Source organism: Cygnus atratus, chromosome 1 (assembly GCF_013377495.2).
Source record: "Cygnus atratus isolate AKBS03 ecotype Queensland, Australia chromosome 1, CAtr_DNAZoo_HiC_assembly, whole genome shotgun sequence".
Lineage (NCBI taxonomy): Eukaryota > Metazoa > Chordata > Aves > Anseriformes > Anatidae > Cygnus > Cygnus atratus.
The window spans coordinates 188637008-188663535 of NC_066362.1; the positions used below are offsets into that span (position 1 = coordinate 188637008).

General features: G+C 37.8%; 1 protein-coding gene across 2 annotated transcripts in view; it reads left to right on the forward strand.

The window, feature by feature from the left end:
- Positions 1–25479, forward strand: part of MIPEP (mitochondrial intermediate peptidase) — a 75810-nt gene extending 50331 nt beyond the window's left edge. The window contains exons 16-19 of one of the 2 annotated variants that reach the window (XM_035542413.1): positions 112–231; positions 16923–17044; positions 17843–17916; positions 25233–25479. In XM_035542413.1, coding sequence (XP_035398306.1) covers positions 112–231; positions 16923–17044; positions 17843–17916; positions 25233–25327 — 411 coding nt within the window. In that variant the 3' untranslated portion in view covers positions 25328–25479. The remainder of the gene's footprint in view (positions 1–111; positions 232–16922; positions 17045–17842; positions 17917–25232) is intronic. The other variant, XM_035542414.2, reaches the window with a different exon arrangement.
- The last annotated feature ends 1049 nt before the right edge of the window (positions 25480–26528 follow it).

Consider the following 26528-nt stretch of genomic DNA (forward strand, 5'->3'; position numbering starts at 1 on the left):
CCCCCCCTCTGTTCTCCCGCTCTGTTTCTTTTCTATATTTATTTATTTATTTATTTTGGTTGTCAGATGCCAAGGCCATGTGCCAAAGACAAACATTTTCTGTCTCTTTAGGTCTTCTATGCTTCCTTGGACCAAATCTACCATGGGAAACATCCTCTACAAAAGTCAACCACAGAAATTTTAAAGGAAACACAGGAGAAATTTTATGGATTGCCATATGTACCTAATACAGTGAGTATTAGCATGCTAGCAACATACCATAGCAACTAAAAAAGGTACCAAAAGTTGAACCTTTTCTTCAATAGCATATTAATAGCCTCACTTGTCCCCCTGCCCTCAGTCCCAATACTCACATGCTTCTTGTGGTGTTATGTTGAAAAAGTTTTCTTTCTTTCATTTACTTTATCCAGAGTGTTGGTAATTTTTAGCTAAAGAACAAGAGTTACTTAATATACACACTTTTGTATGACTGTAGCTTACCATGATGAACTAAATTACCTTTTCTTCCTTTTTCCTCATCAAGGAAGGCACTGACAACCAGGTTTATTCTAGCTTTACAAAGGACTGTTTGTAAAAGTCAACAAAACACTGTACTGTTTTTACATACTGAATGTCAGTATGTGAAAGAGAGTCATGTGGAGCGGAACTTCAAAGTGAGTTTTTCTGACTGTACTGCTGTGACTTTTGGCATGTCATTTATTCTTTCATGCTGTACCTGGAAAACGGGCTGAAAGTGTTCCCTGAAGTCTTGATTTTACTGAACTACATAATTTTGATCTTCATCGTGACTATTAGTGCATTTGTCCTGTACTACACGTGAGCATCTGAAGGTGCAGTTTACATTGATTACAGTCGAGAGACAGCCCTGCTCTGTCTGGAGCTGACTTCTCAGCTGGAGCATAGCCTGAATCGCTGTTTGACTCTTCGGTCAGAATACCCAGTTCCTTTCTTTGCTTTCTGCTTTTCAGGAAATGTTCTTTTTGCTTACCAAAAATGTGACTCACATTCTCGGAGAAGGGTGTTAGCAGATCCAGCCCTTTCCTCATTGAAACTGTAACACTTCTGCAGGCCTGGCAAAGCCAGAAAAGTAGAAGCAAGGTATCTTCAGATGTCTGACATCTTAGCACTTTTATAAGTGTTGTTTTACACCATTCCTCTGCAGGTGTTAGTTATCTGGTGAATGGAACAGTTCCCTGTGTTGGAAGTTAGCCTGCTTTTTTGTTCCATTTAAAATATTTTTTATTTAGCTGTTACCTTCAAAGGAGTGTAACATCTCATAATGAGCTTAGCCTCAATATGAATAACAAGCTTTGGCATGGAACTTCATCCCAGCAAAAAGTACTATGAATGTTTGAATTGCCAGAAAGTCCATGTTCTTCATGTTGATTGAATGTAAAATTGTGTGTCTAGTCAGGAATGTTAATATAATTTAAATTTCAGTAAAACCTACTGAGACATTATGAAAATGTAAGCACTCTGTACAGTAATTCATGTCTGTTATTTGGCTTGCTATATTTTGCAGCTTTTTCTTCCAAATTTAAGATATGCTTGCAGTTTAATTTGTAATCCAGAAAAAGGTAAATGTCTTGTAGGTAAAAGGTTTCTTTAAGTGAAGAGAGGATAATATTCCTTCCTTTCAATTCAGAGTGTGACATTGAAATATGATAAGACAAACCAGCTCTTATTTTCATCTCTCATTTTGCTAGGCACATACAAGGCTGGCAGGGAAAAAAATCTTTTGATGATGGGAATTTTACCTGCTTCCTATAGGTTTAGACTTGGTTATAAATGATTATGTCAGGCTTGTGTATCTTAAGTTTTAGGGGTGCTGGGTAAAAGTAATTCTTCCTTAATGAAGATCTTACTGCATTAATGTGATTTACTGTAGTCTCATTGTCTGCCAGGGCTGCACAAGCATCCATTATTATCTACTGATAAGAATTAACCTCAATTCCCTCTTACAGCTCTTCACAGGCAAGTAAACTTAGTAAATATCCTTCAAATGTATTTGGGCTTCAGTCTCATCATGCAGATGCACGTTTTGAAGTAAAATCACAGCAAATATCTTCAGCGGATGCATTTCTGTCTTTCTGAGACACAGCTCAGATAGTAGGACAATTTGCATGCATCTTTTTGTTATAGCACTTCCAAAATGAGGAACGTAAACTACACCTAATAAGTAAATGCTGCTGTATCTAGGTAGTGATACCTGTTTGAAGGTAAACCAAAACATTATCCTCAGCAAATATCCTGTCCAGCAATAGTAGGGATACTAGGAAGAAAATCCTGTGAAAGTCTGTATTTGCCATTCAGATAAGCTTTACAGGCATTTAGACGGTTGACGCTGCGTGCAGCAGTATTTACGTTGGCTGTGTTGACACAGACAGTCACAGAAGCTGCTGCCACACGCAAGGCAGAAAGGAAAGAGAGCAGAGACTACACAGACAGAAGCCCAGAGAAACAGTATTACACAAGACTTTGTTTTCCTGAAGAATGCAAATCTTAATTTCTGGCTGGCCATTGCTTATCTGTTCAAAAGGACACCGAGTTTGCTGCTGGCTTCTGGAGAGTGAAATTCCACTGGGATTTCTTTGCTCTGTTGCTAAGTCCAGAAGCTGACGACTGCCAGGCAGGGGGCAAGGAAATCTATCTGTTTGCCTGTTTTTGTAGTGTCTGGTAGTTTTGTTGCCAGATATCTGTGTTACTGAGCTTGGAAAATGAATAGACGTTTTGCACAGGCTGGATTCTTGAATCCATGTGATGCCTCTAAAAGCAAGCAATCTTCTTTTTGGCTCTCCTAAGAAATGAAGATAAACTAAATAATAATGACAGCTCATTTTCCTGCCACTTCTTCCTGAATGTGTTTGGTGTTGAAATCTGTGTACTCTGGGGAATGCAGTATTCTGCTTTTACTCAAAACTTTTCTTCAAATCATAGCTTATTTCTCATCTATTGTGAAGTTTCCATTTACCGTGGCTGGCCTTGCAATTGATAACACTGTCTGCTTTTAGAGTATCTCTCCTGGTCTCTTCTACCTTTGTCTCCAAGATGCCCAGAGAGACTTTCTTAAAAAGTATCAGGTGACCCTTTGATCAACCCGAGACACGACCAAAGTTTCTCCCCATGATCTGTTACTTAGTCCCTTGCCTGTCCCCCAAGTTTAGACTTGAAATCTACTTTCCTTTGAAACGGTCATCAAAATTTAATGATACACCGTTGTTAGTCCTGCGCCAAGCATAATAATTCCTATCTCCTGCTGTGGGTTTTGGTTCAATAGGCAAACAAAAAATGAGACGCAGGGTAAAGAAGCTCTGCATTGATAGTGGAGATTGCAGCCTCCTGCAGTTACAGGAAAGAGTTCCTAATAATGAAGTAATTTTACAATAAACACCAGCTGCCCAAATCATCATAGGTGATTTTTATTTGTGAAATAATGAAGTAGTTTGAAGTTTTGATTCTTATTTTCGGAAAAATATTGTGGACTTGTATATTAACCATTTGTTTTAATAACCTTTCTTCATTCTAATCTTGATGGGAGATGCTTGTTTGACTTGTGATTGTAAGGAGAATTGGTTTTGAAGAGTGAGGCACAGTGAATCTCTGTTCTTTTGTAGATTGCTGCCAAATAGTCCATTTTGCAGTTTTTAAAATTGTCGCCTTAAGTTTTTTTTTTTTAAGAAACATGGAAGGATTTCTTGTGTGATAGTTGAATATAAAATACAGTTTTGGAATTAACCCACACACATCATTGTAATTACATGTGGTAGAAGGGAATGTGTTGCTGTGTGAGGAGCCTTTTGATATTTTTTGGAACATTAAATAATTTGCTAGTATAAGTTTTCAGTCTAGCATGTTGACACACATTAGTTCAGAAGGACCACTTCTACTGGTGGCCTAAAAATTGCATTAGGTTACAGGTTTAATTATGCTTATATATTTTTGTCCAGAGTGCAGTTTTCTTTTCAGTTGGCAGTATAAGAAGTTCTTAATGGCTATGGTTGCTAGTGATTGGAGAGCCCAAAACATCTGTGAGGCCAAATACGTTAGCCAGCCAAGTTTGCCAACAGAAAACAAGGCAGGTATTGTTATAGATACCCTAGAGGGAAGAAGGGTATGAAAAATGGTGTATCACCAATGTGGTTGTTAGTCTTTCTTCTTCCTGCAGCTGGGGGGACTCTGCCCAGACAGGGATCCTGACCTTAGAGAGCTCCACCTAGGTCCTTGTTTGAACTTACTGAGATTGTCTGTTATGTTCTTCACAAAAGAAATCAATGGATGATACGCAACCTAAAATTTGGAGTGCTTGCTTGTGGAAACTGTCAGGTACTACAGGAAGATGTGGCTTGCCCATGGGTGCTGAGGGCATAAGGGTTTCATTCATGGGGTGCAAGTAAAGACATCTGGTAAGTTGGTCAGCTGAAGAGGAGTTGGTGGCAGTAGACATGCAGAACTAGCTTCTCTGCAGAGAGGAGATAGGTTCAGACATCTTTCTGCAGCACACATTGTCACCTGGTGCCCAAGTCCCCTTTTTATTGTGCTTAAGAACACCCGAGAGCAAGAGAAGAGCTGTATACATTTTCTTTGCTAAGAGCCTTTTCTTTGGAGTTTGAAGGTGACCTGACCTCGTGCTTAGTTAAGTAAGCCAGAGGCCAGAAATTGAGATCATGGAGATGATGTGTTTGTTTGAAGTTCGTTATTGCAGTCTTGTACTGGTCACGATCACTATCAGTTGTGATGCTGCAGTGAAGAGGAAAGTATCATTCCTTACAGGCCTGCTCCTCAACTCACTTAGGGCTGGCTGGCAGTTCGAGTGAAGTAGTTTGTTATCGAGTCTGCTGTATGTGTCTTTGTGGTATCCGTTGTCTTACAATTTCTTCTTAGGTCTTTGGAGTGATAAATAAGAATGTGTAGTCATAACTGCTGTCCTGTTTAACAGTTCATGTGAATATCAGTAACTCATAAGAAAGAGAATAGGCTGCGCAAGTAATGAGGCAGCTGTCTTAAAATAAATAAGTGATAACCCTTAACCTCTGAAGATAAAAGTGGTTTTGAATTCTGAAACCTTGACTCAAGTGGTGAACATGAATCTTGAAATTATTAGTAACGAAGTGTAAGTAGTAGCTACCTATTAAATTTAAACTATGATTTCGTGTAATACTTATTTTATCTACAACCTTCCCAATTTTGTCCTAGATTTACTAAGTTAAACTCATGCAATCTTAGGGCCTAAGCAAAACTAAATGCCCTGTTTTAAAGGAAAAGAAGAAGAACAGCTAAAATGTTGCTGTTGGCAAAGAGTTTTTTTAAAGCACCCATACTGGGTTGCAGATGAGAGAATAACATTTGGTGCCAATCAACAAAATGCCGAAAAGAACCAAGGCAGGAGGAAAGCCTGTATAGTTGAATATCTGAGGAAAGAAAGTTATTGGAAACATAGAAGCCATGTAAAAGTGAGAAAAAGAGAAGACAGAATAAGCTCTAATGAGCTAAAACTGTAGAAGTTTCAAACAGCTTAAAAACCAGAAAGGTCAATAATGATTTAAAAATTCATCAGAAAGAGGAAGCTTGCCTGATATTTGCTGGAAATAGAAAATAGATGAGTGAGGATTCAAAAGACAATGTGTAGTTATCAAGGGCATTGAATCAATGACACAAATTATCCTGATATAAAGAAGTTTTGGGGCTAAGGAACCAAGAGCTTTAAAGACTTTATTAAGATCATAAAAAATAGAGATCATAATATGAAAAGGTAATTACTAAAAGAATACAAGAATTCAAAAGAAAAAAGGCTCGAAAAGCTGAGTTGCAAAATGCAAGCAGCGAAGGTAATAAAAATTTAAATAACTACTGAAGAACTAAGAAGATCAAGGAGAGTATGGATTTAGTAGGAGGGGAACAACTGATACTAGAGAAAGCAGAAATATTCCCTGTCTGTGCTTCAGTATTTTTTTCAAAAAGAAAAAAAATGAGTTTTGATTAGGTAGTCAGAATATTTAACTTTTTCAAAGCAGTCACTGACCTAAAGGAATTATCACTCACAAACTTAGGAAAAGTGGAAGTGTTATTATGATAGCTAAGGGAGGAGAACTTCGGAACTGCATACCAATTGTTCAGATTTTATCACTCAAAAAGTAGTAGAATCACTTATTAAGGAGACTGCAAGCACCTTGAGAACAATCAAATGAGTAAAAGAAAACTTCATGGTTTTGTTAAGAACCATCTGAGACAGCAAAATACACTTTTCATCTTAATAAAGTGATTGACCTTGGGAATAAGAAGGAGACAGATGATAGCATAACTCTACACTTAGCAAGCTTTCTGACACTCGCAAATTGTAATTATTTGGGCAAACTTTGGGGTTGTGGCTGAGGCAACATGCAGAAAACATGCTGAAAGAGCGAGTGAAAGCTTCATTTCAGGCTGGGACATTTTAAGCGAAGGTTACCAGGCATCTATCTAGGAATTACTGCTGTTCTGTGTTTTTGTTAATGATTTGGGCGAGAGCTCATTTATAAGATTTATAGGAAATCCTCCAGTTGACAAAGATTGCAGAAATCATTAAAAATATAATTGAAATGATCCAAAGAATTCGGAGAGTGTTCAAAAGATTGTGAATTTCATCCTTTCAAAATAAATCCAAAGTAGTGCATCAGGAAACTGATCAGATACATAAGTATTTAAAGAGCAGTAACTGCCCAAAGAGCACTATTCATGGAATGCTGCCAAAGAAAATGTATATGTCTTAGGGATATTTTGGTATTTGGTGTTGGGGCCAGTGGCCAACAGTGGCCGAATGCAGTGGCCAAATGTTGTGTCCTGTAGTAGATGTATGACTAAAAAGATTTAGACAACCTGGAAGAAATAAAGATGAGAGCATATGGAAAGATAATAGGTTTGGAAATCTCTGAGAAAAGTTGAGAAAACTGAGTTTATTTGGCTAGGAAAGAAAAAAATTATGTGGGCACAGACGAGCATGTATGTTCTGCTACTGAAAACCTCTTAAGACAAATACAGAATTGGAATTGAGACTGTGATAATCAATTTTTATGTGCAAGCAAGCAATAGTAGAAAGGAAAAGTGGTTTAATATACAACAGATGGAATTATGATTAGTACCAAATCTTTTAAACTCTTGTTAATCTTTTCCCTCTTTTGTTGAAGAGGGAAATACACCCAGCAGTTCTAGGATCTCCTTTATAGGGAATTTTAAAGAAACTGCTGTTCTAGATCACAGAGACGTACATTTCATATTAATTGCAGAGAGCCTTCATAATGGATTGCTTTTCCACTTTTTCTCCCAACCAATTAATTGAAGAGACACTGATGGTGCACTTATTCAACTTTTTGGAGTGTTTTGAAGAGACGTGAAGTCATACGTCATTACTCAACCTCTTGAAGTTTGTGTAACCCCTTCAAAGTAATCTTTTACCTTGCTGTGTTGGAAACCAGAGTTGTTTACACAAAGTGCAAATCCCTGGATTAGTTTCCTTATGAGCCTTCTTAAAAGTATACTATAAAATCAAGTTGAAGAGCCTGGGTCTGAGGAAAAGATTAATAAAGAAGTACGCAGTGAACTCTGGGGAAGTGATATTTCTATAAATAATTAATAGCTAAAAGCCATTTCAGAAAGATTGGTGCCCTGCTGAGTTCATTATTAAAGTAGTTGCTGGAACTTTCAAAAGCTCTTAAAGTTGCCCTTCAAGGTTTGTTTAGGTTTCTGTCTTTCTGGAATTGAGTTCATTTTATGATAAAGAAAATGCTGATGGCAAATATTGTGAAGATTTGTTTTCCAGTGGAAATATGACACTATTCACTGGGCAACTATCTACGGCAGCGGAGTGTTTACAGATACCAGAAGATATGAAGCACTTTTAAGGACATTCTTTTAGCAAGTGTTAGCCCCATGAAACTCAAACATACTTTAGCGATAATATTTACATTTAGTAGCATTTTAAAGAACAGTGGAGGAAATAGTTGCGTACATTGCTTAGTAACGTTTTGAGATACATATGTTTTTCATAGATATCTAAATATATGTATATATAAATGCAGATTGCTTTGTTTAGTTGTACATATTTTTGTTCTCGTATCTCACATTTCCTTTTTTGCCCCCCAGGATTGCAGTACTGGTTTTATATTTGATAGCAATAGATAAAACCGAATGTATCACTTTGAATGTATCACTTTAGCCCACTTAAATATGGGCTAAAGGACCTGACTGAAATGCTGTTCAAACAGAGTGGGAGATTCTCCTTTCTATGAAAAGCTTGCAGTCAAACCAGAGAAGGATGAGAGAGAAGTCCTATCATCCTCCCTTACTAGCAGTTGGCAGTTAGACTGAGAAGGGACAAAGAAGCAGTTTCTTCAAGTTCATATTGCATTTTATTGCAGATTCAGGATTAGAATCATGATCCCCTGTATCCCTGTCTGGAGTGGCTCTGGCAGAAGATAGTAAATGAGCATTATTGTAAAACATTAGCTATCTCATCTTCCAGTGTAAGTACAGATAATTTACATGATTAAGTTGTACCGGCAAATAATATTTTGCAGTTACAGCATTACTTAAAATATTTCTTATATTTTTTGTAAGTGCTTATTTTAAGAAGTTCATGATATTTATATTAAAATAACGGGTCAGTGCTTAAAATTTGGTTTAATTGATAAAATATAATAAAAACCTTGAGCTTCAATGTGAATCTGTACCCAAAGGAAAGCTTGGTGACCTGATTCTGGTTATCTGGGGCTTAAGAATTTTTAAAACTTAGGCAGTGCTAAAAGTTATTCACTGGTAATAGAATGGCGTGTGTGTGTATTGCATGTGTGTGCGTTTGTGTACGGAGTTGTGTGTTAGAGCATTAAGGACTCTTTTGAAAATTCTCTTGATTGCACACATTTTTTTTATTTTACTTTTCAAACTAGTTATAATGTTTACAGGTAACACTGTCTCTCAGTGTGTCCAAATAAGGTCACAATATATCAGTTTTTGTATCTCTGTGTCTTTTAATCAATGTTTTAAGGATTGTGGAGCAACGCATATCATAAATACAGCTTTTTGATGTTGGTATTCTTTGTTGTCTCCTATGTCCCCCTTCTCCCAGTCTCTTTGCAAGGAGGAGAGAAGAGGGTGAAGAGGAAATAGTTTTAAATGATTTTGCTATAGCAACTCAAATGCATTAATAGTTTATAAATGAAAGTGAAATGTTTTTCTTTAATTTAAGTAATTCAGAGACCATATGGTACATATCTAGAATCACCTAAGTGGTTAATTGCATGTTAAATTCCTTTCCTCTTCCGTAGTGTAAACAACTGCAAAAATATTTACATTCCCTGCCGTGCTAGATTTATTTATCATTTTATAATAAAAACACAGAAGTGTTATAAATTGAATTCTTAATCTTTTGCTTGACTTGCTTTCTAAAATGTCAGCGATGTCTCTGGGTTGGTTTACTTTGTGCTCTCTCCCACTCCTAGCACAGAAATTCACCACACTGAAAAACTGCGGAGTCCTGACATTAAGCAAGTTAGGGGGGGCAGTATAAAATGTGGTTTCTTGGAATTAACTTTCTGTTATTCTAAACAAGATTAGAAACTGCAGCTAAGGAAGTGGCCTTAAAACTTTTTATTGGATTTTTTTATTATTGTGAAACTTTAGAATGATGATGATGTAATTCTATAAAACTTAGAGGAGTTCAGGCCAAAAATACAGAAAGAAAGTTGACCAAACAGGCAGATGCATACCTTCTGAAAGAATCGTCACTCAGTAGGTTTTCATCAGAGGTAGCCCCTGGCACAGAGCGTTTGCAACATCTGCACCCCAAAACTCATTGTTTCTTCAAGTGGGAAGGAGTTGAGGATGTCTTCAAAGCACGCTACAAACTTATGTAACTAATAGGGGAAAAATCCTGTGATTTGTTTCAGAAACAAATTCTTTAAGCTATAAAATGTATGTGATAGTCCTTTTCTCATGTCATAAGTAAATAAGTATTTAAACAGAAAGGTGGAAAAATAAATTCTGCGAGGTGACAATTTGGCCTCCCCAAAATAAATGCACCCAGCAGCAGAACTGGAGCTTCGGAACCTGGCAGGCACAGCCCGGGCTTCTGTTCACAGTGCTGGGCTTCTCGCTCTGGCCACTGTCCACAGGCAATATCAAGAGGAGCTTTACTAGGAAACTTAGCTCATCTAACTGCAAATTCAGTTCTTACACCAAAGTGAGCACAGAAGAGGTTCAGTGAAGGGCATTCATTCAAGTAGATTAGCACATTACTCCTGGAAGTCATGGGGATGAATGAAAGAGACTTAAATTTTCTCTACTTGATGAATGGTGGTTGTTGCATGAAGGTGTCTGGTCCTTGTGGAGAAACCTCCTGAGTATCTTCCTTGTGTTTTGAGAAGGGAGATGTTGAACTTCCATCTGGGAGAGAATACAGGTTTGAAGAGCATGAAAATGCAAACTGGAGTCAAAGGTAAATAGTGAGACCAGATTTTCCTGGTCATGAGGTAATACGTTTTTTTTTTATTTTGCTAAAAGCATTTTTTCCACTGATATTTTAAAACAAAGCCTGCACAGCTTGTTCATCAGAATGGGAAAAGTGGTAAGCTGGATGTGCAGCATCCAATGAGATCTGCACCATACCATGAATTTACTGTTCTTCTGTGCTGAAAAATGGCCGTGGAGTTCTTGCTCTGTAAACTGCAGCTCTCTGGGTTCTTTGTGTATAGCTAGCCAGGAGAGGGAAGGGGTTGTCCCAATCCACTCTCAACTTGTGTGGCCTCACCTCGAGTACTACATGCAGTTTTGGCACCACAGTATAGGAGGGACATAAAAGTATCAGAGAGTGTTCAAAGGAGGGCAACAAAGATGGTGAAGGATCTAGAGGGAAAGACATATGAGGAGCAGCTGATGTCCCTTGGTTTGCTCAGCCCAGAGCAGAGCAGGCTGAGGGGAGGCCTCATGGCGGCCTGCAGCTCCCTCACGAGGGGAGCGGAGGGGCAGGCGCTGAGCTCTGCTCTCTGGGGACAGCGACAGGACCCGAGGGAACGGCATGGAGCTGGGACAGGGGAGGGTCAGGCTGGGTGTTAGGGAAAGGTTCTGCACCCAGAGGGTGGTCGGGCACTGGGACAGGCTGCCCAAGGCAGTGGTCATGGCCTTGAGCTTGCCAGAGTTCAAGAAGCATTTGGACAGTGCTCTCAGACACACGGTCGGATTCTGGGGTGGAGCCAGGAGTTGGACTTGACAATTCTTGAGTGTCCCTTCCAACTCAGGATATTCTATTCCATTGACCTCCAGCTCCCACTGGGAGGAGTGGCTGACAGTGCCACAGGAGTGCCAGTGCTCACTTTCAGTGTGTTTGCCTGCCAGAAGCAGGTTGTCCTAGAATCCCACTAGCTGACAAACCTTGCTTCTCAGCAGAGGGAAATAGCTTGTACTGATTTCCATGCTAATTGCTGTTCTTTTCTGGCTCCCGAGTTACCAGAGCCTGCAGCTTCTTTGTGATTCTCAAGAGTTTTCCACCCATGCTGATAGCCAAGTTCAAGGGCATTAGAAGCAGTAATATCAGCTTACTGCCAGAGCCAGGGGTTCTCCACCCAGTAGCCCCTGAGATAAGTTGGCTGCTCCTCCATTGAGTTTCCTGCCAGAATAAGAATTTAATTAAGAAAGGGGAGGGGGGGTGGCACCAAATCATCTCCATCATATATTGTTCCTCATGGAAACTGTTCAACAACTTGCTCCTTGATGTAATTACTGTAGCACACATTTTGTAATTTGAGGACGTAAATGATGTAAATACTTTTCTTAATTTAGTGTTGGGTCTTTTCAGGTCCTCACTTGTGATTTTCGTTTTAAGATGGACTTAAATATACTTTGAAATAGCTGAAGTCACAGCACAAAGTGCTGAAGACCGTTTTTAAGAGTCCATGCGCTAGTCAAGAATTTCTGTAGCTCGCTCTTCCTTTCAAGGGAAATAGGAGGATTTTATACCACTGATTCTGTGTAAGTAGTGGAGTCCATGAATAATGATTACCCACAGTCAAGCAAAAACTAGACTATTGTGTAGTGAGTTACCTGTAGCTTTTTGCTTTCAGTTTTTTCTTTTTAGGATCACATCTAAATTTCTATATGAGTTGATCTTTGTGATAATCTTAACACTTGTGAATTTAGAAATCAAATTATTGAATCTTTAATTAGTTTATATAGTTCTTCAAACCAGTTTACTTTAGCTGATCCTGCGATGTTGTTAACAGGAATGAAGTGGCTTAACTTTTAAATAGAAGCTAGAAGTAGTAGTAAATTATTTATTTTCTCTGAGAGCACTAGTCCTATCCCCATCCAAAGATAAAAGGATAAATATTCCTGTCCCCTGACTACAAAGGCAGCCTTTGTGACTAGTTTGAGCAAGGCTCCTAGTCTGAGGTAGCTAAAGTAAAATGAACTGAATCTTACCCTAAGAATGTATCCTACAAGTACTTTACTTAAAATTCCTGAGAAGGTGTAATGTATCAGTATGGCCCGTGTATCATTGAGGTATTTTTGTTTGTTACAAGAAGAAATGGAAAGGCTTCAGACATTGGAAGCATTTCAGACATGGTTACAAGGGAAGATTGATAATGTTGGTGAAGAAAAGGCCCTTTTAATAATTGCAGTGGATCAGTCGCACACCTTTATTTCAGCCTGTTTTGTTGGATAAAAAGCAGGCATGAACATGACCCGTGAATGGCATATTATCATACCCCATGGGCTATGCTGTAAAATGCACACTGTTTTATAAACTCCTGGAATGGGTTCATGGAACTTTTTGAAGTAGGTGATTACTCAGAGTCTTCATTAACTTTCTAACTGCGTACCAAAAATGTAACATTTAATAAGGAGAGTGCCCTAGTTCTACATGTCTAGCCTTTATCCTTTCCAAAAGGGAAATTGATATGTGTGGTTTTATATATATATGTATGAAGAAATTATTCAGCTTTACAAATAACACAGTTAAGAAATTAAGTCATTTTTCATCTATAGGTAGTTTTAATAAAACAGAATTTTATGCTAAAAGGTGAATCATGTAGTTTTAAATACCTTTACAGTGCTGTGGTTATTTTTTATTGTTCATAGAACTTCTTAAAGGAGTACTAGTCTATACATATCAACAAGACTAAGTGCTGGGTCCTGCACTTGGGTCATAATGTGCCAGGGTAGGTTTAGATTAGATATTACAAATAATTTCTTCACATAGATGGTGGTCAAGCACTGGAATGGGCTGCCCAGGGAAGTGGTGAAGTCCCTTGGAGGTATTTAAGAGACATGTGCATGTGGCACTAGGGGACATGGTTTAGTGGTGGGACTTGGCAGGTCAGGTTGATGGTTGGACTTGATGATCTCGAAGGCCTTTTCCGACCTAGGTGATTCAATTATTCTGTATTCTTGGGCTTTTTGCATGTTTGTTGCAAATATCTTAATCTCATCTGTATAAGGTTTTTAACAGTTTTTTAATGCGGGCAGGCAACTCCTTGTGGGGGCAGAGGGAGCACCTTAATGTCTAAATATTTGTTTACAGGTAACAAAGTCCAATTTGGAAAAGTTAATTACTAGAACATCATCAAATGGGAAAATATACTTGAGTAATGTAATAGATAATGGGTAATGGTGAAATATTGAAGATACGGAATGAAAGGGTTGAGAACTCCTGACCAAAAACTTTGTGTGAGGACTGAAAATAAGTTAAGAACAGGGAATGATGACATCCTAGAGCATTTTGTACTCTGGAGTGTGGAAAAATCTGTGCTGATTATGAAAACATTTAAAAATCAAATATAGGCTTCAAGTCTCACTAGGAAATAGTGGGTTTATAATCAGATTTCCTGGATTGTTGTTTGCAATATGAATAAAATCTCAGTTGCATGATTCCTTTGAAGACTGAAGTCATCTTATATTACTCTCAGTATCTAAAAGCGTGTTCCTTTTGTACTTCCAATGAAGGGAGAGTTGTCTGTACTGTACCTGTGTTAGGCATCTATCTTAATACAGATTAACTCATCCCCTGTTTTCTCTCTCTCTCTCTCTCTTTTTTTAATAACACTTTGTCGCCAATTAATTTTTGAATTCTCAGCTTCATCATATTTGAGAGCCTTCCCAAATGCAGAGAGTTGAGTAGCACCTTAGCTTGGTTTTCTGTATCGCTTCCTTTTATGTTTTGAAAGGAAGTGATGTGAAGTCTCTTACTTAAATACGCTAGCAAAGACAAAGTCAAGCAATTTTTTATGTGTAGACACAGGGAACTGAGTCCTGTTTTACATGCACTCTCTGAAACGAGCTTTTGGTCTTGGACAGGCTGCTGAGAAGCTGTTTTCCTTGCTTGCTTGTGATAGTTCCAATAAAACTGATGAGTGGAGTAGCTGATCAGGCTGATCATCATCCGATCAGAGGTGAAGATGAGCTGTTTTAGGTACAGAGAATTAAATGTCTTAGAAATAGCACAGGATCTTACTTATACCAGGGTATTCTGTGGACATTCAATGTAAGGAAGGCAAGATGAGCAATGTAATCTGGGCTGTTGAAAAAGACACTGTCCTGGTTACAGCTTATACGATGCATTAAAATCATTCCTTTCTGAATGGAGTGATATTCTTCTATATGCCAAGCTCACAGAAAGTATTTTCCTTTGTAGCAGAAAAAGCAACTTGGATCTTTCACTGAACAGATCTATTTGGGAATTACTTAAATTTCTGGGTAGATTAAACCAGTCAGGAAAGCTTTTCACGTGCCTGCAAGAGTTATACTCTCAAGTCAAAACTTTGAATCCTCAGTTTGAAAACTTATTATGGAATTAAATAAAAGCTGATGTGATTTTCCTGTAAGCTCTCTGGTCTGTTTCAAACTGTGCTGTTAGTTTAGTGATTATGGTTATAAGTAAAGGACTGGTTAGAAAAACTGGAGGCATTAAGTATAAACACAGCAACCATAATACTTTTCAGAGCAAACTGGAGAATCTGTATCCAAGTTGAGTGTTTTTGTATGTTTGCATTCTGGTGAGATATGGTACAGTTGGAGTTTACTTTAAAGAAAAAAAAAACAAATATCTGTCATTCTTAGGCATTTGGATCATGCCACAAAGCCCACAGGAAAATTGAGGACTGGGGACATTTTTCATCTCCCCTAAAAGTTAGGCTTTTACTTTAGTTGTGTAGGCTGCTTGTAGAGTCTAGATTGGGTCACCTGTAGCAAATTCCTTGTATTTTGGACACCTGCCTTAGGGTGAAGGTAACCACCTTTGGATGGCTGAACTGCTGCTGACTGAGAACGTTTTTGTGAGTGCTCTTGAGAGAAGAGAGCCAACAGCTTTGTTTCTCATCAAGGAGATGGTCATGGATCATGGATGATGGTCATGGATCATCATAGATCATGATGATCTGGATAATACGCTGCTGTTTGCTACCTTTTTTTAAGGTAAAAAAAAAAGACTGGTTAAAAGCCAGATAGTTTCTTTTTCCACACTCTTGGTTGGTAATTTAAAAAAAATATACATACATCTTTGACTTGGCAAATGGAGAGCAAGATGATGATCATCACTTTCTTGAATTAAGAAACATAGTTTATTTAATCTGCCAAAAGTCGAGAGATTGTTACTGCGAGTGTGAAGAAGAATTTCAGTCAAAGGTAAATACTTCTAGAAAACTGCTAATACCCCCTCACTTTTCTGTTTGGCTGCCTCAGAATTTCAGCCATCAGGTTTAGGATAAGAAAACAAGCATATGACAGGCTATGGGTTTAAATTTAAAACACCTGTTAGGCTACTTTACTGTTTATCTTCCAGTTCCTCTTTAAAATTCTCTTTTCTGTAGTACCTAAAAAAAACTTGACAACAGTCATATCACAATAATATTAAGACCTTTGTCTTTAGACAGGAGGACAAATAAGATACAGGAGTTGACACCTCTTTGGTTTCCTCAGAGAGCCAAAAGAGCAAGAGTAAGTTTCTCACTCCTTCATCTCCAGATTCATCATCTTCAGTTAAAAAAAATTATGTAAGTCTGTAGGGAAACAGTATCTTTTCAGCCTCCACAGGGCCATGAGAAATCTCATAAAAGTTGGCTCTGCTTTGGGCAGAGGTTGGACCAGATGACCTCTGGAGGTCTCTCTCAATCTAAAGTACTCTGTTGCAGTCAGGGAAAAAGGGAAAAAATGAATTTTATTTCTGTGAAAGTAAGGCTGATACTTGTGATTGTATCTGCTAAGAAAACATAAGAAAATAGTTGACACCAAAGCGGATTATAAAAGAAGTCCACCATCACTGGAATGAGTCATAAAGTAACAATATATAAATGAATAACAATATAATTACAGATGGTAATCTGCTATGTATATACATTTGAAAATGTGGAAACAAATCTGTGAGCAATGACATTGTGTATGGATGTAATTCATCTACCTATGAGGGCTTTTGGCATATGGTAGGCTGTATTTTGCATGGTATTAAATGCAAATTCCTATGATCGTTTTGTTTGTGGCAAATATTTTTAGATGTAACTTTTCTAAGTGTGATACCACCATTATCTGCATGGAAAATGGTAAAATGTGGCATTACATGTAATATGGTAATTGTTTTCTTTTTGAGACCAGTAGAGCAACATGGCTTTTATCACATTTGGCCACATTTTTTATTTCTTGTTTTTCTTTCCTTCTGACCCTATTTATGTATAATTTCAATGATGATAATCAGCATATTGGATATACAGTATTTAGCTTGAAAAATGCTTTGTATAGTAAAGGATGTGTTCATTCTGGGATTTCTGGTTGTGGTGGCTTTTTTTTTTCTTTTTTCAACCATTCCATAGTGTAATACTAACAGATTTTTTTCCATCATGCTTAGGAAAACACAGAATAATTTAAAGAATTTAAAAGATTACTTCTGTTCTGGTTTTTGTTCTTTTCAGGCCTGGCATCTGAGATTCAGTCATCTTGTGGGCTATGGTGCCAAATACTACTCCTACCTCATGTCCAGGGCTGTTGCCTCCATGGTGTGGAAACAGTGTTTCGCTCAAGACCCATTTGATAGGTAAAAACAGAGAAACTTATTTTCAGTGATGATTGAAATGATGAAATATTGTGCCACTTGCTTCTGGAAAGCAAGAAGCAAGTGTTATACCCAGGGCAACATAGGTTGATGGGCTTTTTTAATGCCAATTAGTTTTTAGCCTTTTTGTTTAAGAGTATAACTAAATAGGAAATAACCACAGATATAAAATGTACTTTGGGACATGTTCATTGATGCAAAGAATTTGTGTCTATGTTTTAAAATGCAGGTGTGCCCGTTGGGAGGCACTGAAATCCATATTTAGATGTAATTAGAGAACTTGACTTTCATAGGTGCCTAATTACTTGTAATTTTCTATTGAAATCAAAAGCAACTGCAGGTGTTAAACAAGCCTCATGTCACCAACTTCAAAGCTAAGTACGGCTGTCCTACTCATTTTGCTTTGTGAAATTAAAACGTAAATTGTGACATCAAAAATTTTAACTGTTCTTACAGCTTAGGTAAATGTTCTGAGTGTTGTAGCAGAGTAACTTTTCCCCTTGGAGCAGTGAAGGTTAAAATGTCGTCCACAGTTTAACTTCCATAAACATCAACACATATTCATATGTGTAAAATTTGCCTAGTTCAGTTAATTAAAGTATAATTTTAAATGTGATTTGAATTTGAGGAGTCAACATGGGATCAAGGCAGTCGTTATTTCAGGGTGGAAGATTTCATTTAGTCCCTGTCTCTGAGTTATGCAGAGATCCTAGAAGCAAATATGACTGAAAGCTGGACAGGTTGTGTTTGCAGATTGCTCTAACATCTGTGTTTCTCCAGGGCAATGGGTGAGCGGTATCGTCGAGAGATGCTGGCACACGGTGGTGGAAAAGAGCCCATACTTATGGTTCAAGGTAGAAGAAACATTAGAACTATTTGATTCCCTTGATCAAGGAAGAAATACCTTAACTTTATTTCCCAATCTGGTCTTTCTAGTTTCATTTTGGTTTTTATTGGATTTGTGAAAAAAAACTTGTTCATTTATTTTGTTAAGTGGACTGGTTGTCAACTTTGCGTCGTGATCAGTTGAACCCTTGTGATCCGCAGAACAAAACCTACACAGAGATAGTTGGGGCAAAGTGTTGGAAGAGGTTTTATTACAAAGCAGTCTAAAGAATTGAAAATGAGTACATCATATTTGAAAGAAAATAGATTATAATTTTTAGACAAAAAATGCATAACTTTTACGTACATTAAATTCATAGATCTAGTTATTTTGTACACAAGAACTCGAACTTTTTATAGCATCATCAAGATAGCTTTTATTGTATTAATACTTTCAATAGACATTCTTGTGAAATGGAAGTCTGAAGGTTGATAAAGAAACATGGTTCATCATTCCTCTCAGTACTACATTTGCTTTTTGAATCTGGAAAACAACTTTTTAAAATCACTTATAGCAATAGAAAACATACTATATTTAATATATTAAAAAAAAAGGTCAGGAGAATGAAAAAAGTTTGAGAAACTACTACTTTTATCTCAGATCTGTCAGTGAGATCAGGATAAAGACTTTTCCTCTGTAATGTTGCAGTATTCAACAATTTTGCATTAGTGTCACTGTTCCTGATCTGAGCACTTGTTAAGGACTTCATCTGAGGAGCATCTTTCAATTTGCTCTTAAATTGTTAATATTATTATGAATGTTAATTCATCAGCCACTGATCACTCCAGCTTAGAAGACTGGAAATTGCATTTTTTTTTTAAGACAAGTAAAACAGTGGCAATGCATCTGTATTTTGTCATGAACTCAGCACAGTTTCATAACTAGAACATGCAGTTTTTTGACCTATCTGTTTGTCATTGAGGCCATAACCTTTGCTCTCCTTAGACTCATCATATATTAAGCAACTTAATATATCTTATTAATATCTTATTAATGTTTATAAATACCTGAAGTGTGGGAGACAGAGGGATTTGGCCAACCTCTTTTCAGTGGTTTGTGGGGACAGGACAGGGGGCAACGGCCACAAAATGGATCACAGGAAGTTCCGCACCAACATGAGAAAGAACTTCTTCAAGGTGAGGGTGACGGGGCACTGGAACAGGCTGCCCAGGGAGGTTGTGGAGTCTCCTTCTCTGGAGATATTCAAGGCCCGTCTGGATGCCTACCTGGGCAACCTGCTCTAGGGAACCTGCTTTGGCAGGGGGGTTGGACCCGATGATCTCTTGAGGTCCCTTCCAACCCCTACAATTCTTGATTCTGTAACTGTATATCTCCAGAGTATATATCTCTAGAGCAGTCCATTTTTATTTCTGATCTACAGTTTTACTTTTCCTTCAGCATAAATCTGCATCTTTTAAACTTACCTTTCTTTACTGCTCTTGAAGAGTCTGTGTTTGTAACCTAACTTTAAAAAATGCAGCTTGATTATGGGCTAAGTAGTTGCAAGACAAGAACTTACATTTTCACAAGCAAATTCAATTAATATTGTAAGCCATGTCATAGAGGAAGAAAGAATGTTTTAAAATACCCGTTACATTTGTTATCTCCTCTGTTTCTGGGGCATATTATTTAATTGTTGAGCATGGAGGCTTACTGGAATGCCCAAGAGGCTATGCTGAAGTTGCTGACAATGTGCTCCCTGGAATCGAATATTATTTGAATGAAATTTGCAAAACACATCTGTGGATGGACTTACGTAAAATCTGTGGACCTGTTGGTATGTTTATTCAGACATAAAGGAGAACCAGGCAGCAATAACTCCTCTGCATCAGCATTAGCAAGAGGATTATCGCAAGCATTATCACATTACCTGTGATAAGAGCACAGACTTGCAGAAAACAGCGGATGTTTTCAAGATGTTTTCACTTTTATATTCTGAATTTCTTTAATATTACTTTAAACACAAATTTAAAAAGATATTCAAGATCATAATTATTGGAAAAATGCCTTTATTAATTGTCAGCGTCCTTGCCTGTGCATATTGTGATGTTCGTTTGTAGATAGTGTGAAACTTAACCAAGCATGCTTGAGTTAACTCCCTGAAAATTGAAATTCAGGTGACTCAGGCCTTTTGACAAGTTAATAATTTGATTGCTTGTTTTGGATTAGGTGAGATTAAATCACAGAACACAAATGATGGAAAAGCTTATTGTATGTTTACACTCAAACACTCCATATCTATTAGAAAAATTGAGAATTTAAGGAGAAAATTAAGAACAACTACTTGTTCTTTAATTTGTTTAGATTGCCATTTCAATCAGCTTCTGACACTTTTTGTTGCATTTATTCCTTTTTATTCGTTACGGATATTCTATAATACTTAATTTACATCTTTTCTTGGTTTTCATCAGTTACAATGCCACACTCCCATAGCAGATCACCAGACTCCTGACTAAAGACAAATTCCACTGGTTGTAGGAGCTTGTTGATTTTATTATTTTCCAGAGAAACACTTAAGATTTTGAGCTTACTAGTGCCCTATTAAAAAAAAAAAAAAAAGTTCAGTATTATTTCTGATTTTTTTAACTTTAATAAGGGAATGCACTTGTTCAAGCCTGACTTCTGTATGTAGCCTCACCCTTGAAGTGTTTCCGTATCCAGTTGTGAAGTTAGCCGTATTCATTGATGGTTTGATAACAGATAACTTCACAAGCACATTTCATTTATTCAGTATCTTTATTACGATTTTCTTCTCAGAAGCTCTCTATTGTCTTTCTTTTGTGCTTGGATATGACCCTAGCTTTTCATCTTTCTCCCACACAACTCCATAGATGTACTGATTAGGGAAGATAAAGGATCTGACCTGCCATCCAGTGGAGTCAGTGACAAGATTCGTGCTTGGACTAGTCTTTCATTAGAAAACACAATATACTTTTTGTTGTTTGGGTTTGATTCTATTGGCACCTGTTCCCATAAAAAAAAAATCATTGCAAAGGCTTTTTGAAACCTTTTAAAACATTTTCTGAAGTGACCCCTTTTATCTTACCCTTTGATAACACAAAAATAGTCACAAATATGGATAGCAGGAGTATTAAAAAAAAAAAAAGTGGAAAACTCTTTGTCCAAGAGGTTTTCTTCTTTTCTTTAAGGAGAAAATACAGTTTGCAATGAACACGATGCCTCTGTCCTTGTGGGTTGGCCACACGGCTCTCCTTCACTGGATTACATGGCATTAGGGCTTCCAAACTCCTTCAAAGATAGGTAACCCAGGTCGCTTCCAGGTCCAGTTGCAGGTCTGAACAAGACTTAGGTGTGCACCATCCCTCCCCCTCTCCCTTGGCACTCCCTGACTGGAAAGAAACCCAGGTGCACAGGCAGAAAGTGAATTGCAGAGTGGAAAAAGTACAGCACTGGAAGATTTGGGAACTGAGAGCATGGAACAGACTCCAGAGCGTGCTTGTCCTGCTGCTTTTGTGCAGGCAGATTGCCCTTTGGGTCTCTGAAGAAGCCCACGTGGAAAATCCACGTGCGGTTGTGTTCTTGATTGATTAGTGCTGCATTGTTTTGCAGATAGTCATACTCAGTTGTGTGCATATGTGGTAATCAAGCCCACTAAATCTGTAAATAAACATGTATTTGCTCCAGTGTAGTTTGAAAATATGTTTTTCCATGCCTCAAATTGTACTTGATAGAATACTTATGATTTGAAGAGGCTGTAAAGATCTTCAGATAATGATTTTGTCTCTTTGAAAGTACAAAAACCATGCATAAATCCTGAAAGGTGGTGTGAGTGGCAACATATGTTAACTCAAAATACACGGACCCAAAATAATTAGTGTTCCAAAGGGGCAGAGGCCAAATTCTGCCACAGGCTTTATTCTTCTCCCAGTTTCCAGTGATTGTAGGTTACAGCTAACCATCTCTCAAAAGGGTGTGGTTAACAACAGCGCTGTAATGTGAAAGAAAACTTCAAAGCAGGGAAGATAAGCTATGCAGTTGCCTTAGGCTTGGGAGAGACTGAGCTGAAATAGGAGGGCTGAATGTGTAAAACACACTCCTAGATTTTAAAACTGCAACCATCAGACGTTGTGGACATCTTACTAAATCATTTAGACCGAAGTGCTGAGCACATACTGATCCTACTTTGATATATTTTAATGGAGTTTAAAGGGAGACACGACCATTCTCAACACAGCTGGGTGGAGTAAGAGGTTAAAACACGGAAATACCATCAGTGTCTGTTTCTTATGGAGTTGTCTGCTCTGAAATCTGTAGTTATTTATTTCATAAGGGCATGCTTATTTTACTGCAGAAGTTCTCCACTGATGACCTCAGTTACTCTTCGTCCTTCCCTTTCAAAAGCAAATTCTGCTAGTGTCTGCTTTTGATGTCAGTGATGGGAAAATAGCAATGCAGTAGACCGCTAACGCAAGAAATCTGAAATCTGTTTGTATTATCAACAGCTGGAACTACTGGGTACGAGGTCATTTGACATCACTATTGCCAGAAAGACTTTGAATTCTCCTACATAATTAAAACAAACCATGTGGAGACTAACTAAATGTAGTTTGTAGCAAGTTTTGAGTGAGATTTGGTAAGACTGTGTTCAGCTGCACGTCTGAGTGTATCGTAGTTAATTATGTTCCTTTTACTCACTTTGTAATATCCAGGGATGGAATGGTTCTATTGTCTTTCGCTAACTTTATAAAAGATGGACGTTAAATCTACTTAAAGATAATCGCAGCATCAGTTTCGTGTCTTCCCATACCTCAAAACTGGGCATTATATACTGTTGACCTTTCTTCTTTTGTGACATATTGATAATCGGGGCTTTAAGAATTCTTCGCAGCAAAATAAATTTTAGAGTGTCAAGAGAATTAGCTAAACGTCATCCAGCCAAACTGGTTTTTTACAGACTTAATATTTGAAGTTTTTTTTTTTTTTTTTTTTTGTATTTTGGGGCTTGCAGAGGTGGAGGTTTAATGGCCATTTTTATACTTCAATGAAAAATACTGCCTAGACAGCACTACAGTCATCCCTCCATGTTGATATCTGGTAGAAAAGGGCATACTGGCTATAGAAAAATGGTTCTTTTATAGAACATCTTAAAAATTGGAGGGTTCATACAATCATTTAGGTTGGAAAAGAGCTTCAAGATCATCAAGTCGAACCATTAACGTGACCTACCGAGTCCCATCACTAGACCGTCTATATTCCTTGGGGTCATGTCTAACCATCTCTTAAATACCTCCAGGGAAGAAATCATTTCACCTAACTTCACATTTTTATACCTAAGCTAGTCATCTATGTTTCCTTTTTGGGCTGTGGGGAAAAATAGACACATCATAGGCACAATTCATCTCATTATAAAGTAGACCTCTGAAAGAGATCAGATGCTCGGCAGCCATGAACTTCTTTTTACTGTTCACTCTGTAAAAATAGAGCCAAGTAGTTGAGATGTAAATGTCTGAGGTAAAATGAGGTGCAAAAAAAAAAAAAAAAAGACAAAATGATTTGTACTGTTGGGACTGGATCACTTCATCTCCATGAAGGATGAAGCTCCAATAGTTGTGCGTGTCAGTCTGTGTTCCAATGGACTGCCATCTGCATCACCTCCTTTTTCAGGCGTTCTCTCCACTTTTGAGCAAACTGCAGAAAAATGCTATGGGTTTAAAGTGTTTGTTTGCGGGAAGGCTGTTGGGGAGCAAAGACACACATCCTCCAGCCACACCAGTCAGGAACCCAGGAGAGTGAGCCTGCAGTGGGCTCTCTGGGGAGCGTGGGTTAGCAGCTGGTGTGGGACACATCTGTTTCTCAGCCCTGCGTGTTGCTTGTGATTTTTCATTGTGAACTGGAAGAAATTCCAGCAATTTTACTACCATTAGAGCAGATGACAAGTTTACCAAGTACTTAGAGATATTAATTCTGTTCTCTTTCATTTTGAAAATCACTTGATGCAAACTTCAGTTAGCAGCATTTCAGTCAACCTATGTGTAGTATGAGATTTGTCTTCCTCTGAGTGCTCAGTATTAACCTACTGGGTCATGGCAGTTGGTATTGACATTTGCAACGTGTTTAAAACAGATTGAAATGGGATTCTGTGAGGTGTCAGCAAGAAAATTCCTTCAGTTGCTCACACAAAATTACCTCGAGCTGGTCTGTTTCCTGGTGGGTTTTGAATCATTGTGCTTTAGTAAAAAATTCCGGTCTTTTAGCAGCAGGCAATTATAATTTCCACTGAAAGCAAATATTGTTGAGGATGTGAAAGAATATAAAATTGTGTACCGTAGGTACGCTGATCAGAAAGGGTAGAACAAGGTTATATTTACGTTGGCAGTTGTCAGAAAGAACAGAAAGAACAGAACACATCAAAGAAGTATGAAGATTAAATTTTACATTATTTGGCAGCCATACTGTTTTTTTTCCCCTGCTACAAGTAATGCAGTAAATTTCCATATATAATCTTGAAAATGTTAATAACAGTGAAAAGACCCAACACTAATCTAATATTTGTTACAAAGAAACATCTGAAAATAATTTACATGAGATGTTCTCATGCTCTCTGAAAACTGGGATGCTGAGGAGGAAGGTGTGAGATTTTTGGTTGGTCTGCTTATAGAATTAGATGACAGAATACTTGAACATGATTCTTTATTGTGCTCATTTCCCTGTCTGTTATTACTTAGCCATATGATGCAGCTAACATACTAATTAATATTCGTAATAAAAGGTAAATCCTTGTACTGTAAAAAAGCAAAATAAAACTGTAGCACACTGAAAATGTGATATGTTTGGGTATGTTTCATGCCTTGTGATGTATTTTGGAGATGTTTGTACTTCAAACACTAAATGCAGTGTTTTTAAGGTGTGTAGTACTTTGAGAAAGCACGTTGTTTTTTCTGGCTGTACCAGACTAGAGACTCAGTAGATAAGGCTTTAGATCCTTCTCAATCAACGTTTCCTTCCAGCCATTTGGAAGTGACTGCATCTAGCCTGTGTCTTGGTTACATTCCTTTACAACAGATATAATTCTCAACCTAAGCAAGATCGTAGTGATAAAAAAAAAAAGTTCACAATCTTGAAACCTGTCAATTCTGTGATAACATGTAATAGGTAGCTTGAATAAATTAATTACTGCCTGTACGGTATAATTGCATTTATTTCTTGACAAACACGGTAACCCTTTCTGTCACATTGTGACATTAAAAGCTCATTAGTTTATCATTGGCAAATCTTTTGAGGTGATAGTGTTCTTGCTAACAGTCTGTTGTCTTGGTTTTATAGGTATGCTTCAGAAATCGCCTTCAGTTGAAGATTTTGTGGATGCCCTTGTTTCAGACTTAGACCAGGACTTCGAAACTTTTATCACGGACTCATAAAAGTATTGAACAGAACTGAAATATTTTACGGAAGATTGCATACATCTTAATTGTGGTTACAATGTTGTTGTGACTGGTTTTGCTTCTTGGTGAACACTTGTACATGTTTGAATATCCGTGTTGGTGGAAGAGTAATAAATTATCTCATTGGATCACCTGGTTTCATTTATGAAGATGATGGGATGATGGCTTTCCACTCCACAGGAGCTTAAGCACAGAATTTGAGAAAATACTCTAATATGTACCATTAAAAAAATGATCTTGTAGAAACAAATGGTTAAATGGGAATTGAATTCATCCTCAGGGTGGGTGGAGCAGTGCAAACAGTCTTTCAGTAGACAAAGTGGTTCAGTGTTAGCACATAACTGTCAAGTGTCGTGACCTATAACTGTGTGCGTGGGTCCTTCTCACACGCTCCTGGGTATTCTTTAACCTTTCTTAACTGTTGTTCCTTGTGGGAGTTCTGCACTGGGGAATAGGAAATTGTGTTCTCAATGGAGAAGAGAAATTGGAAAGAAAGTTGCTGTGGAAAACTAGAAACTATTTGAGATAGGGAACAAAAAGATGGGAAAAGAAAAGCTGTAGTCATACAGGTATGTGAAGGAAAATGTTAGGATGGGAAGGAAAGAAACACCTTACAACGTGAAAATGAGAGAGAGAGGAGGTAAAGAGGAAGCCCGTAAATGTTTCCCAGTGGAAGATGACAGGGAAAGTAGTCGTGCTGTGATGATCCAATAGGTATGTGCATGGCCACGTTTGCAAGTAAAAATAGTATCATTTTGTTATATGAAGCCATCGAACAGGTCTTCTGTAGGTTCGCAGCAGGTGCACAAAGTTGTTGGGAGGAAGAATGGAGTTTGCAAGGTGCCACAGAACTGGTATTGCTGTTGAATTCATAGTGTTTACAATATCCAGCCAAGTTACAGTTTCTTGTTCCTAGGCTTACCTTTTGCAGATCTGCCACTGAGCTTCAGTACTCATGCACCAGGAATAGCGCAGTTGTTTTCTGAGAAGTTTTCTACCATTAACTGGGTGCTTTTGTCCTTTTACCTGTTTGTTTTGTTGCACAGTGGTGGTTTAGGTTTGCGCACATTACGTTAAGGGCTTTACTGGATGAAGTATACGGTGAGTATGGATTTGCAGGCATTTTGGTGATTCCACTGCAGGAAACATACTGTGGAAATAAGTTGGCAAAGTGTGC